Source organism: Zonotrichia leucophrys, chromosome 5 (assembly GCF_028769735.1).
Source record: "Zonotrichia leucophrys gambelii isolate GWCS_2022_RI chromosome 5, RI_Zleu_2.0, whole genome shotgun sequence".
Lineage (NCBI taxonomy): Eukaryota > Metazoa > Chordata > Aves > Passeriformes > Passerellidae > Zonotrichia > Zonotrichia leucophrys.
The window spans coordinates 44,585,893-44,598,638 of record NC_088175.1 but is presented as its reverse complement, the minus strand read 5'-3'; the positions used below and the strand labels follow the sequence as shown (position 1 = coordinate 44,598,638).

The 12,746-nt window shown below is 37.1% G+C and overlaps 1 protein-coding gene across 6 annotated transcripts in view; it reads right to left on the bottom strand.

Moving 5' to 3' along the window:
* The window catches only part of SOX6 (SRY-box transcription factor 6), a 364,152-nt gene that overhangs the window by 57,661 nt on the left and 293,745 nt on the right, over positions 1-12,746 (bottom strand). For all 6 annotated transcript variants that reach the window (XM_064714999.1, XM_064715000.1, XM_064714996.1 and 3 more), the window contains 3 exons: positions 7,683-7,832; positions 3,653-3,833; positions 825-1,015 (listed from right to left, as the gene is read on the bottom strand). In XM_064714999.1, coding sequence (XP_064571069.1) covers positions 825-1,015; positions 3,653-3,833; positions 7,683-7,832 — 522 coding nt within the window. The remainder of the gene's footprint in view (positions 1-824; positions 1,016-3,652; positions 3,834-7,682; positions 7,833-12,746) is intronic.

Sequence of the window (12,746 nt, the reverse complement as noted above, 5' to 3'; positions counted from 1 at the left end):
CACAGAGAAGCATTCTCCACCCAAAGACAGAGAGGCATTCTCCATCCAAAGGGCTGCCTTTACTTCAGCCAGGTACCAGAGACCTGCTGCTGGAGCACATCCTGAAGACCTCAGAAAGGCCTAGAATGGGACAACACAGGTTCAGGGGATTTTCCAAGAGTCTTGTTTGTCCACTGACTGGCGATAGAAACTGTTCCTTACCTTTCCTACATGCTCCCAGGTTGCTATTTTGTAAGCTGGATCACGTCCTGCTCAGTGCTGGTCCCATTATCCCAACACTTTCTCTCATATATCCTTTTACTCTTAGTGTGCCACCTCATTTCAGAGATTCAACACTGAAGATTCAGCAGAGAATGTTTAATCTCTAATTTCCCACTGCAATGAGAGCCAATAGCAGCTGTTTTGAGCCTAAGTACTTTGTAGCACCTGAATCACAGATTCCCTCAATTCATCCACTGGCATTCTAATACTCAAACATGCTAGCACAGAACTGGCCTTTTAGCCATATTTTTTAATTCAGCCATTCTCAAAAGCACAATTCAAACTCTGGTGACCACAAACACTGGAAGCTCCAACCAAGCCCTTTTCCATGTTTCAGTGTGCTTACAGCTTCCTCCTGCGTGTTCACAGGACTGTGGGTGTGAATGCTGCCATGCACACCTAGAGAAGTTTGTAGCACTGCACTGAGAAGTGACAAAGATGTGTTTAACATGAAATCAGAGAGGGCTAAAAGCTCTAAAAAGAATTTTCATATAAAAACAAGAAGCTATTTTGCAGGGAAGAGAAAAGTGAGTGACAGACTGTGTGGGAGTGGGAGACATTACCTTTTCATTCCTGCAGTTGTTTAGACCCATGTTATTCATGGAGGGCAATTTTCCATCCACACCATGAGGCTGCTGCTGCTGCTGCTGTTCCCTTTGGATTTGCTCTCTCATTTTTCGAGCCTCCTGAATGGCTTTCATTACTGTGTCCTGGTCCCCAAATAGGGCAGGTGAATTAAGACTGGAAAGGATATCTATAAAGAGAGAACACATTTTATTTAGGTAATTCTCCAAACTGGAATCCAGGGTAAGAACTCTGCTCTCACACTCTTAGAGCTGCACCCAACCAACATCTGCAGAAGCAGGAGAAGTGACAATTATTGTCTGTTTGAAGGGTGAATTACTCTACTGAAGTAATATAAATATAAAAATACTCTACTGAAGTAATATAAATATAAATACTGATAAACTCATGGACTTCTTTGGTTGTTAGAAATACAACCACTGAGGTCTTGGAATAGCCTGGTCTGGAGCTATCTGAGCATACTCATGGACTCAAATTTAAATATGTGTTTAAGACAACAGTATTCTGAAGCTTAAACTGGAATACTTTTGAGGTGTTAAAATAATTAATGAAATGAACAAAGGAAAAAATCTCATTTACAAGTCCATGAAACTCCATGTCAGTTCTTAGAATTTCTTTATAGAGAGAACCATCACTCTAGAAATTTGCATTTCCACTTCGGAAAGGGCACTAACATTTACTTGTTGGGGACAAAGATCATTATCACCATAACATGAGTATAAATCTCTAAATCAGTAGAGAAAAAAACAGTTTTCTTTCTATCATTCCGAAGAGGAAGAAACTTTCAAACAAGCATCAAACTCAGTCAAGCATTCCTGTTACATCTCACAATGCATTCATGAAGATGAATGTCCCAGACAGAGTTTTGGATTTGAGAGAAAAAGATAGCAATTATTTTGTGGCTGTTTCTTTTTTTGTTGCTGTGACAAAATTGTGATCCACCTGCTCCTACATGGAAGTATTCTCCACACTGCACATGGATAGATTGGTGCACGTATATTCTAGCTTGGGAATTTTGAGCAATCACAGTTTATGTGTGATCTGTGCATCTGCCTGGCCAGCAAATGTCTTCTATAAAATCTCTGAATTTGCTAGATTTGTGTAATTATTGACAGTCTACTACCAAAAAAAAAAAAAAAAGAAAAAAATCCAACAACACAAAACTCAAAAATAACAACAAAAAAAACCCCAAACAGGCTAAGATTTGGAATTAACCTTCAAAGATAACTTTTATATTCTTTTCATTTCACTGAAGTTCAGGTGAGTACAATACAGCAAATTCAATCTCAAAGGACCCTGCATTATGTTAAAATAAAGATTATTATGGGTTTCTCACACTTATCCTCGGAACCAAATGCATCATTTAATACCATGGCCTAAGTAAGAAGGGAAGCAGACTGTGATGTTTTCACCCTATCCCAACAAGTGATGGGACTGGTGATGTTTTCTATCTGAATGAAACAACCTGCCCCAAAATAAAAATAATGTATGTAAGACAACCATCATTCTTGCTGAGAAAAATTTGCAATGTTCTGAACCATTTCAACCACTAATTTCCATTCTGGACCCTAAAGAAGGTGGTAACCATATTTGCATGATTTTTAAAGAAATTTAGATTCATGATCTAAATGCAGCAAAAGCTCCTACATGGCTTGCTGATTTTTGGTAATGTCTTCCTGTCTTTTTTTATACTTAAGGACTGAGACAAAAATTTTTTATGACTTTACGTGAAAAGTATTTATACCTCAGGCACTATTTGCCTTCTGTGCTCCTTTCTCTTGAATGGTCTATGACTTCAGATTGATATTTCACTTTCTAATGTAAGATAATGCAGTGATAGTTGCAAATAAATTGACAGGTAAAGTATCTAGATAGTTGCAGAAAATATCTTTCAGAGATCAGGATGTTCCCAAGTGTTTGGGAATGGAAAAAAACCCATAATTTTTATATATTTAATATATGTATTTAACATATCTATTCATTATTCACAAGTGTTTCTATATATTTTACAAGTACACTTGAGCTACAGATTGTGAATAAGTGGTCTGTAGTAAGTATTTAGTCACTGTTAAAATTTACTATTTGAACTTTAGGGCTGATCATCTACATTTTGCAGCTCTTGATTCTGTTTCTTGACTGGTTAAAGTAGTCTTCATACATAGTTTCAGACCAATTTAATTTCATCACTTAATAAGCTTAAAGAATCTTGAACACAGGTCAAAAATTCCCTACTTGCAACCATATGAATCAATGAAATCCTGACACAGGGGTGAACAAATGACAAAAATACGATCAAATAACAAAAACATGATGAAATAATAACATAAACTGTCTGGACTGATGCCTTTCAATCTCTACTTAAAAAAAAATCTATCTAGTGTCTGGTGAGGCTCCATGTGTGTGCAAAGATAGTTTTTCTTTTTTTGACCCAAAATTCAAAATTTAAAAGTTAACTTTGTGTGTATACACCCAGCAGATGCCTTTAGGAGAGATATCCACACAAAGCTGTTTTACAAGTTTTATATATCTATCTTTATTTACTTATCAGTGTGTATTTGTATGTATTTCCTACATTATGTATTTCTTTCCTGTGTTTGTCACACACTGACACATCTCTTTGGATACTCTTATAAAACTTTGGCAATCAATCATTCTTTGAAAAGCTTCACTATAACTTTTTTTTGCAATTTTAAACAGAAACGTGCACCTAACTATCTACCTAAGCCAGAACTAAGTGTGCTCAGGCTGGACTTTCATGCAGAAAAGTTTTTTCTATTTTCTCCTTTTCCCAGGACAGATTAGTTACCTAAAGAGGATCCTCTTCCCAGGGACCCACTGAGCGGGCTGGGGATGCCACTCTTGCTCGTCACTGTCACTGGGCTGCTTTTGCTGGCTGGGAAGAGATTCTGCGTTGGAGATGTTGGGGATTTGACAGGTTCAGCTGTTTTGGGTCGGGCTGAGAGATTCAGAGGCTGAGCCGCTTCATCCTGCAAGAGTTGAATGCAAATAACTATTAGGAAAAGACAAATGAAGGCATCATTTGGCAAGCAGCAGTTACTTTACACCTCGAAGACAATGCCACATTCCACAGCAATAATAACAAAAGAAGCTAATTATCTGCCTCCTTTAAGATTCAACGAAAGGAAACCTCATTAATTTCTCTGTGTTATGCTTCTTATTTACATTAACTATGTGACTGGATCATTCTTTTTGCCAAATTAAAATTTGAATTAGCTCACATTACAGCTTAATTTCCTAATGTGTTTTCAGAGATCTAAATTAACCTAGGGCATTTACAAAGAATTATTTAAAATTTCCAGCAGCTCAGTAATGCTTTTGCACTGGTTCTATTTGAAAAGTTTCTGGCACTATAAAAATAAGTTATGTAGCTTATTTTTAAATGTATTAGAAACTAAGGAATCAGAAGTACTACTATGAAAGAATCATTTGGAAGCCCCGACACCTCTTTGGCCCACATTTAGAGCTGCTGCTAGCTTATACATTCCATGCATCTAATTCAGAGTACATGTTTTGTTCAGTGAAATAATCTATGCTGGTCCCTCATAACAGGAGATAAGAATTTCACTGAATTCAAATTCCTTTACTTATTAGGGTAGTGACTACATACCACATGCATTTAAAATATATATTTTATTTTCTACCATTTAATTTTGCTAACTTTACGATATTTTGTTATTCAATTGTCAAAACTATTTTCCACATAACTGCGTTTCTGCTCCTTGTTCAATACTCCTGTATTATTCCCATATTCTGTACTTACTTCTGCTGAATTTAACCTTTATTTTACCTGCATGCTTTATTTGCATTAACGCAAGGAATGTTTTTTAAGGGTGTGTAAATCTAGTATCAGCACCTTTAAATGATTTGATAGTTTCCATTTGCAACTGTGGAAGGAACTCTCTCTGACATATGTCTTTTTTCTGTGCTGTAGAATAGGTCCATCTAAAAATACTTCAACTCTTTGAAGAAGACTTATTCAAGCAATTAATTTCTTTGATAAGTACAAACATTTTCAGTGCAACCTTCTTCCCATTCTTTCAGCTTTTTCCTTTGCTTAATACATTAAGCAAGACAAAGCACTTAGAAAACTCTGGAACAGTGATTTTCTGTCATTAAAGAGCCCAGTAAGACAGATCTCTCATTTAAAATATGCCCAGAGCAGAATTACACTGGATGTAAGAGATTGTTCACATTTTAAAACACTGCACTGATCACTTGGAAGCTTAGAATTATGTCAAAATACAATAATACATTACATTGTCTCATCTGCTCCATTCTCCTTACTGTCAAGCAAAGTACATGTGTCACACACAATGGATTAAACAAGAAAACATAATAAACTGGTATTTGTAATGCCATCCCATCACCCGCTTTAAATTTTTCCCATAAAACTGCATGACACCTCAATTCTTCCTGGCCCCAGACTGTGCACAAACATCCATGGCCTTTCAGGGTCTGGGTGAAAGCAGAAGCTCAAAGGTACCAGGGACAGAGTAAATTTTGGTGCTTTGTGGCCACACTTACATGCGACCTCTTTCTTTGCACAGATACAAAGTGGCTTCCATAAACTTTTCCAAGAGCTCAGAGCCCCATTCAGACCATGAAGCTTGCAAGGCTCGGTACTGTGAACATGTGCAGATATGAATCTATGCTACAGTGATCAGTTTTTAAATACTTTTCCCTCTAGTACTGAAACGATAATGAAAGAACTCTAAACACTGCTAGAACTTGTTTGTTTGTATTATACAGACAGCACTGTCATTTCTGCAAGGCAACCAAAAAAACTGGAAAACATTCTGGTCACTGAATTAACGAAAACCTACCATTAGTTTTTGAAAGATCTGACTACCATAAAAGAATTGCATTAATTCTATAAATAATGCAAGTAGTTTATACAAGCTGCTTAAAACCAGGGAAAATATAGAGGGTTTGTTAAGCAATGCATGACCATCAAAACTGTCATAGCTAACAAATGTAACAATCTGCAGAGACTGAATATAGGTACTGCTTTCACACTAATAATTTCTTCATTAGCTACTGGTATTTGTCCACACAAAGCACTTGTAGTTCATCTTTAATATTCTGAATGCAGTAGTGTGCTTAATAAAAATAATCATAAAAATACTTCAATTTTATTAACATATACTTAAGTCCATTCAAGTTACATTATATAGGGAAACCCCCAAGAATTTGCATGTGGTCAATTCTGTAATAGGACTCAGCTGGCCACAGACCTGGAACAGCACTGGCCTTGGTTCAAGAAGATATGTGCTTGAATTTAACCAGGGAAAATTTTACTCATACAGTAAAGGTTTGGTTTGGTGTAGGTCCATTTGGCTCACTCACTGCCAGAATTATTTTTCACATTAAAGCAGTCAGTAGTATATTCTCAATGCCATAAATCACCGGTGTTAGGTATCACTATACTATGGCAACTTTGCTGGAACAGTTGGGCTTTGCTTTTGGTGGCTTCTGTATTGACTGTAGCAAACTCTGCATGCGCGGTAAATTTCCCTGACTGCTCCCAAACCTGGCGTTGGATTACAAGAGGTAAAATATTAGACTAATACACATCCACTGCTAAGTAAAGTGAATGCTTTGCTAAATAAATGTTAGATCTGGCCATAATGGAATAGTTTTTATTTATTAGTACTCTCAGCCTAGCAAAAAAAGTGTCATGGAAATTTATCAGCCCAGGCAGAAATATCTACTCACCCGCACTTTACCGCGATGATTGATGATAATGAAAAAACAAATGATATTTTACTCTCGTGTCAAAAAATGGGGAAAAAAAAAAAAAAAGAAACCACCACCTCAAGTGAGTAAAATCTTCTCAGGTTGGTTTGAAGCTAAGGATTGTTTTCCTGTAAGGTGTCAGCAGCCAGCAAAAAAAACCCCTAACATATCCTCCCTCTCACCCTACAAGGGCACTAGATGCCACTTTTAGATTTATTTTAATTGTTCAGCATTTATACCTCTATCATTCAAATGGGTAAAACATCTGAATTTTGATTTTTTTTTTTTTTTTTACAGTTTGCAGTAAACTGGTCCTTGAGCATGTTTTTCATTCTCATGAAATCCCCAACCACCCCGGGAGAACACAGCAGGAGAAGCCAGGCAGTCGCACCCAAAGGCTGCTCCATGGGTTTCAGGGGGAGCACAGCACTCATTCCAGGCTCCTGGCAAATGCCATGTTGTAGCTGCCTGGTTCCAAGCTAGTGAGAATAAGCAGGCACAAGCACTCGGCAGTGGAGCAAAACCAGCGAGGAGCAGCGCGGTTGTCAGCAGCTGTGTGAAATCAGCAAAAGTCAAATCAATCTGCAGCGACACAATGTTTTCCCCAGAGCCCTGACTTACATATTATTTTTATAGGAGGCTTTTCCAAAATTGTAGAATTAAGTACAGCTAGAGATTTGTAAAATAATTAGAAGATCTACAGTCTTTCTCTTACCCTAACAATATAAGCCAGCACCACATTTTAAGATACTCAAGAGTTCAATGTGAAACAATTCGTGAAATGGATGCCATTTATGCATGTTACCAGATTACAAAGTGAAATCTTGAAAATATCACATTTTACTGATGAATCTGTTGTGCTGCCTCTGGTAGGAAGAGGGACGCCTGGTATTTTTGGAAACAAGTGAATTTTTTCTCTTCCCTTCTCTCTACTGATAATACAGCACTAAAATGGAACTTTTTGTTTGAATATTGCAGAACTGTACCGTGGTTCAACTTCCAACTGTAAAACAATTACAGAGATCATTTGCTTTTACTGTCCTTCTCAAACACCAGCTTTTTTCTTTACTGAAAAATACCTTAACTTGAGTTACCGGGCTGGTCCCTCTCTTCTCATTTTTCATCCCAGTGGGTGAAAGTGCCCCTGTTGTATTTGGTGGCTGTGGAGTAGATGGCATTTTGGCTCCAGGAGAAACTTGCATGCTTGCCAGCTGAGCTGCATACAGTTGCTGGAAGACAAGAAGATATACATATATTCCTGCAATATTCCTAAAGAAAAAAGCTGTAAATGCATTTTTCTTTTTTGGGGGGGTTGTTTTTTGGGTTTTTTTTATTTTTTTTTAATTTTTCCACTGGTGTTTCTTCTTTTAAAGGATCGTTTTCAGCTCTTGTTTGTGGCTTCCCTTTCTGCTACTTGCAAAAGGAGAAAAAACAAAGTCTGGAAAACTCCCAAACACCAATATCTTTTTTCTTCATTTGACTTTTGCTGATTTTTCTTGATTTTTTATTCCTTCTTGCTAATGATGGTCACGGTGTTGAGCAAAAAAAATTACACTGTGCCTGAATATTAAAAACAAAATGGATAAAATTACAAGACTATTTATGAAAAGGAGGTATAAACCCCTGTCAGAATCAATAATAATCCAGGTCTTTCTGTTCTTAGCAAGAAATTAACCACTAACTCCAGAAACTTTACTGCCACAAGAACAATTTCCTACCAAAATGTAAAGTTAAAATAGCCAACAAGGTATGTCTCCATCTCTCTGTACAATGATATATGTTCTACAAATGCTAATAATGAATCTAGGCCTTTAAAGTTCCTGTAAATAGTGATGAAAGTCCAAAAAAAACTCCAGTGGAACTATTCAAAAAGTTTAACTGAAACATAGATTTTATATTAAAATAAACCATCCCAACCAATAAAAAGTGTTTACTGAAAAAACCATTTTGGTCCAATTGCTTTCCAGTGACCAAACTTAAACCCTCACCTTGAATTAGCATCATGAATAATTCTTTTGCCAGGGAAGACTCTAATCCCTCTTCTACACATAGATCTACATAAACTTTGCCTTATTAGTGAGAAAAAGCCAGGTGGTTTGTATGTAATTTCCAACATTACTATCATTCAGATGGACAAATAAAAAAAATTACAGTAATCAAAAGCAGACCTTTCAGCACATGTAATTAAATGAAAGCTTAATAAAGAATAATTTGCAAGAGCCAGATGTGCTTATGTCATAATTGTTGCTTTCTTTGGAACAATTTTTCTAATGTAACAAGCCTCCACAGAAATGAAAGTTACACAATACTGTAAGTTCAGTGACTCAGTGGCGAGACAAACGTGGGAGGGAGGGGCAGAGTCACAGCTCAGGGTGACAAATGGATACCACTGTTTGTTTGTTTGTTTGTTTCCACCCCTTTCCAGCACCACACAGGAACTACAAAAGGATCACAGATTAATGTTTTTAAATTAGTGGTGTTTAAATATTTTGGCTAAGGTACAAGGTTTTTTCCTATGCTTGAAGGAAAAAGATTGAAAAGAGAAAAAATCCCAGCTCGTGGTGAGGTCCTGGAAAATGAAAATGAAGCCTTTCACACAACAGTAGGTGTTTTTTTCCCCCCCTACTAATATGATCTTATCCCTTTTAGAATATTCTTGAGGTCAACCTTTGCTTCCTTAATAGGATGATCTGCTTAAATGAGAGCAAAAAGCACATTTCACAAACTTTTGAAATCCTGCACATTCTCAGCTCAGGAATAATCAGGCACTGCTCTATAAAAGAGATAACATAATAAACTTGTGTGCAATTTAAAGACAAAACTCAGCAATTAGAAAGGCTTTCTCAGTATTCTGTGGTTTGTCTGTAACAGGTTTTTTAACCAATTTAACTTCTTCTTCACCTATCTGAAGAAGAGTACTTACACTTTACTAAAAGAAAACTAAAACTTTTGTACTTACAGTACTGTGTTGCACTTTCCAAAGTGTGAAAGGAATTCTGTGTAAAAATAAACTCATATTTATTAACTAAAGTTCAAAAGAACTTCCTTCTCAGGTAAGCCACCAGGGCACAAAAATGTGGGGTATAAATTATTCTTTCTACAGTATTCAATTTTTCATAGAAGATAAAACTTGATTGTCAATTGTAGCAACTAAATTATGCGGTGGGTAGACCTAGGCTGGCTGCCAGCTGCCCAGCCAGCCACTCTCTGCCTCCCCCACTTCAGCAGGATGGGGGAGAAAATAAGATGGAAAAGGTCATGGGTGAAGGTAAAGACAGGGACATCTCTTACCTGTTACCATCACAGGGAAAAAAACTCAAACCAAACCAAAACAAACCCATGTGCCCTGGGAAGAATTCATTTATTCTAACTAACAACAGAGTTGCCTGGCAAAAACCAGAGATAAATACTGAGGGCCTATCCCTGCCACTTCCCCTTGAAAATTTCTTGAAGAGATATTTCAAGACCAATGCAAAGGCACAGACACGACACCAGTCAGGGCAGGACTTGCTGGTCACCTGAGTGCCACCAGGACCAGCAACAGAAACACCCACAGCATGTGGAGGATTCACATCAGGAAAAGTGGGCTGTTCTAGAGACTATCTAGGAAACTGCTTGATTTTGGAAATGCAACCAGGAAAAGTAGAATAAAATTAGAATTTTTCACCACTCCCCTCCCAGGGTGTTGAGGGCTGTATTGGCTGTAGTGCAAGTCCTGTCAGGGAGAAATGCTTTTAAGGGAAGAGAGACTAAAAGAAATTTTATCATTTACATAACTGTATGTATATATAAATCACGACTGGCTTATTCCAAGGTCTTAGTACTGGCTTTATCCTGGCATTTCTACAAACTTATTTTAAAACATAAAAGCAAATGTATAAATAAATAACAGCAATTGGCTTTCTGCTTTGCTTAAAACAAAGCTGTTCTACAAGCAAGTACAAATACTGCAAGAATTCACACCAGCACTAGCAACATTGCTGTGTGGACTGGAAAGCTGTATAAGTTTTAAATACCAGTTTGTATGGGGAGCTAGCCAGTGCGGAAAAATATGTGCATGCCACCATTGCAGGGAAAAAAGGGGATATTTTTGCAAATACCACTGCTGTGGCTCAAAATGGCAATTTAGGACCTCACATTGAGATGGTCAGATTGTGAAGCTTTTATTTGCAAGATTGAGGAGAGGAATAAAACCCAAACATTGAATGAATGTTGACTGTTGGCTTTTAAAGCTCAAAAGCAAAAGCTTCAGTGGAATTTTTTCATTTGAAATTCTTACCTACAAAGTATTTCACATTAAAAGAATTTAAATACTTTAAACACTGAAACATATCTTATTTTGATCTATGCCTATCACATAAAAAGAAGAGCATTTCATAATCCTTATGCTAACCACTGACTCAGGAGGCTCTTGATTACAAATTAGATATTCAAAAACATCAAGTATTCTTGATTGTTTTAAGAAGTCTTAAAAATGTATAGTCTGGTTTTTATTTTTTTCTCAGAGGTCACAAACTTAGATTCTTACAACCCAGTCCCCAGCATATAAATAAAAGTAATGCTGGTTTTGAATTCCTCAGTGGTCCTAAAATAGTTAACAATTTTCAAGCCCAGATTATTTAAGGTATATAAACAAGGATGTAGATTTGCAGTTTTCAGAACCAGGCTTCTTCTGATGTCAGATTTGACACCTAAGGGTGGGATTTTGAAGTGCCACAAGTCTCAGGGCAATGGCAAGTTTCACATTTATGCACCTATGAACTTACGGGCTCATAGACTTAAGCACTGTTACTAAAAATCTATTCCAGCTTTAATCAACTAAAAATCTGAGGGGAATTTATGAAAGTAGGAGGTCACTATGAGTCTGAATGACATTCATCTACTTTAAGAAAATTCAAACAGGTAGGAGAGGGCTGTACTCAGCATGTGCACAGAACAGCACAAGCACATACTGATTTTTTTTACCTGGAAACGGCATAGTTCACACTAAGCCTTTGTTAGAGCTTAGAGCTATAACAAGTCAAGAAGAAGTGAATAACAAACAAAAATAATAATTCTGTTGTGATGGTGATGGTGTTTTCTGCTTCAGAAATTTCCTACAGAATATGGTGAATTATTACGATTTCACTTTCTTATAAAAAGTGTCATCCACGATCTAGAATTTATCTAAAAAGCAATGAACTAATAATAGACCACCTTGACTGATCCAAATGTTAAAACCTTTTCTAATGCCATCTAAGTTTCAAAATGCCTTTGTGAGATATTTTCATAACACAGAAGCATAATTGCCTTCGCTGCCAGTATTCATTCATGCCTTGCCATAAAACAAAGGCCTTAGGCTCACACGTTGCTCTCAAAAGTTTCAACATTTCTTCATCTAGTTTTTCCAGCTATCTTTCAATAATCAAAACTCTTTCATTAGCTCAAGCCCCTTTTCCCTATAACTTTTCTCCTGCACATAGGTCTGTGACATTCCTGGGCACATTCTCTGCCAAATGAGACTGAGCACGGCAAAAAGAACAGAGCAAAACTTTCTCTGCATCCGACGTTTTCCCTTTTTTTGCGGCAGAAATATCCATACTTATCTCTCAGGCTGCATCATATGTGTCTAAAAGAATAAGTAAGAGTTAAGAATTTTGAGAATCAAATGTTACAGAAGTGGCACATGGTAAGGAAAACTGAATGGGCCATAGAAGCATAGAATCACTAAAGCAGAAACAACCTCTAAGGTCACCAAGTCCAACCATTAGCCTGGCCATGCCATGTTCACCCACTAAACCACATCCACATCATAACCCTTTCACCAGGGGCTTGTCAAGGACAGGCCATAGGGAAAATTAGTTTTGAGAAGATACTTCAATAAAAAGTGATCAGCTGCTGCACAGAAGAGAGGGAGCTTCTTTAGATCTACAAGCTCAGGAGGAAATGGAGAGACCAGCTGCACTCACACGTACAGGAGCAGAAAGGCAAATGCTAGAGTCATTTCAACTGACTCTGTGCTGAGGGAGCATTTGGTCACAGTTACAGGGATATAATTCAGATGTTATTTTTGCAGCAGAATTCTGAAGAAATGATAAGAAAGCCATGGGTGAAACATGGAGATAAGAAAGTGGCTGCAATACTCAGTGCAGCAGATAAAGTGT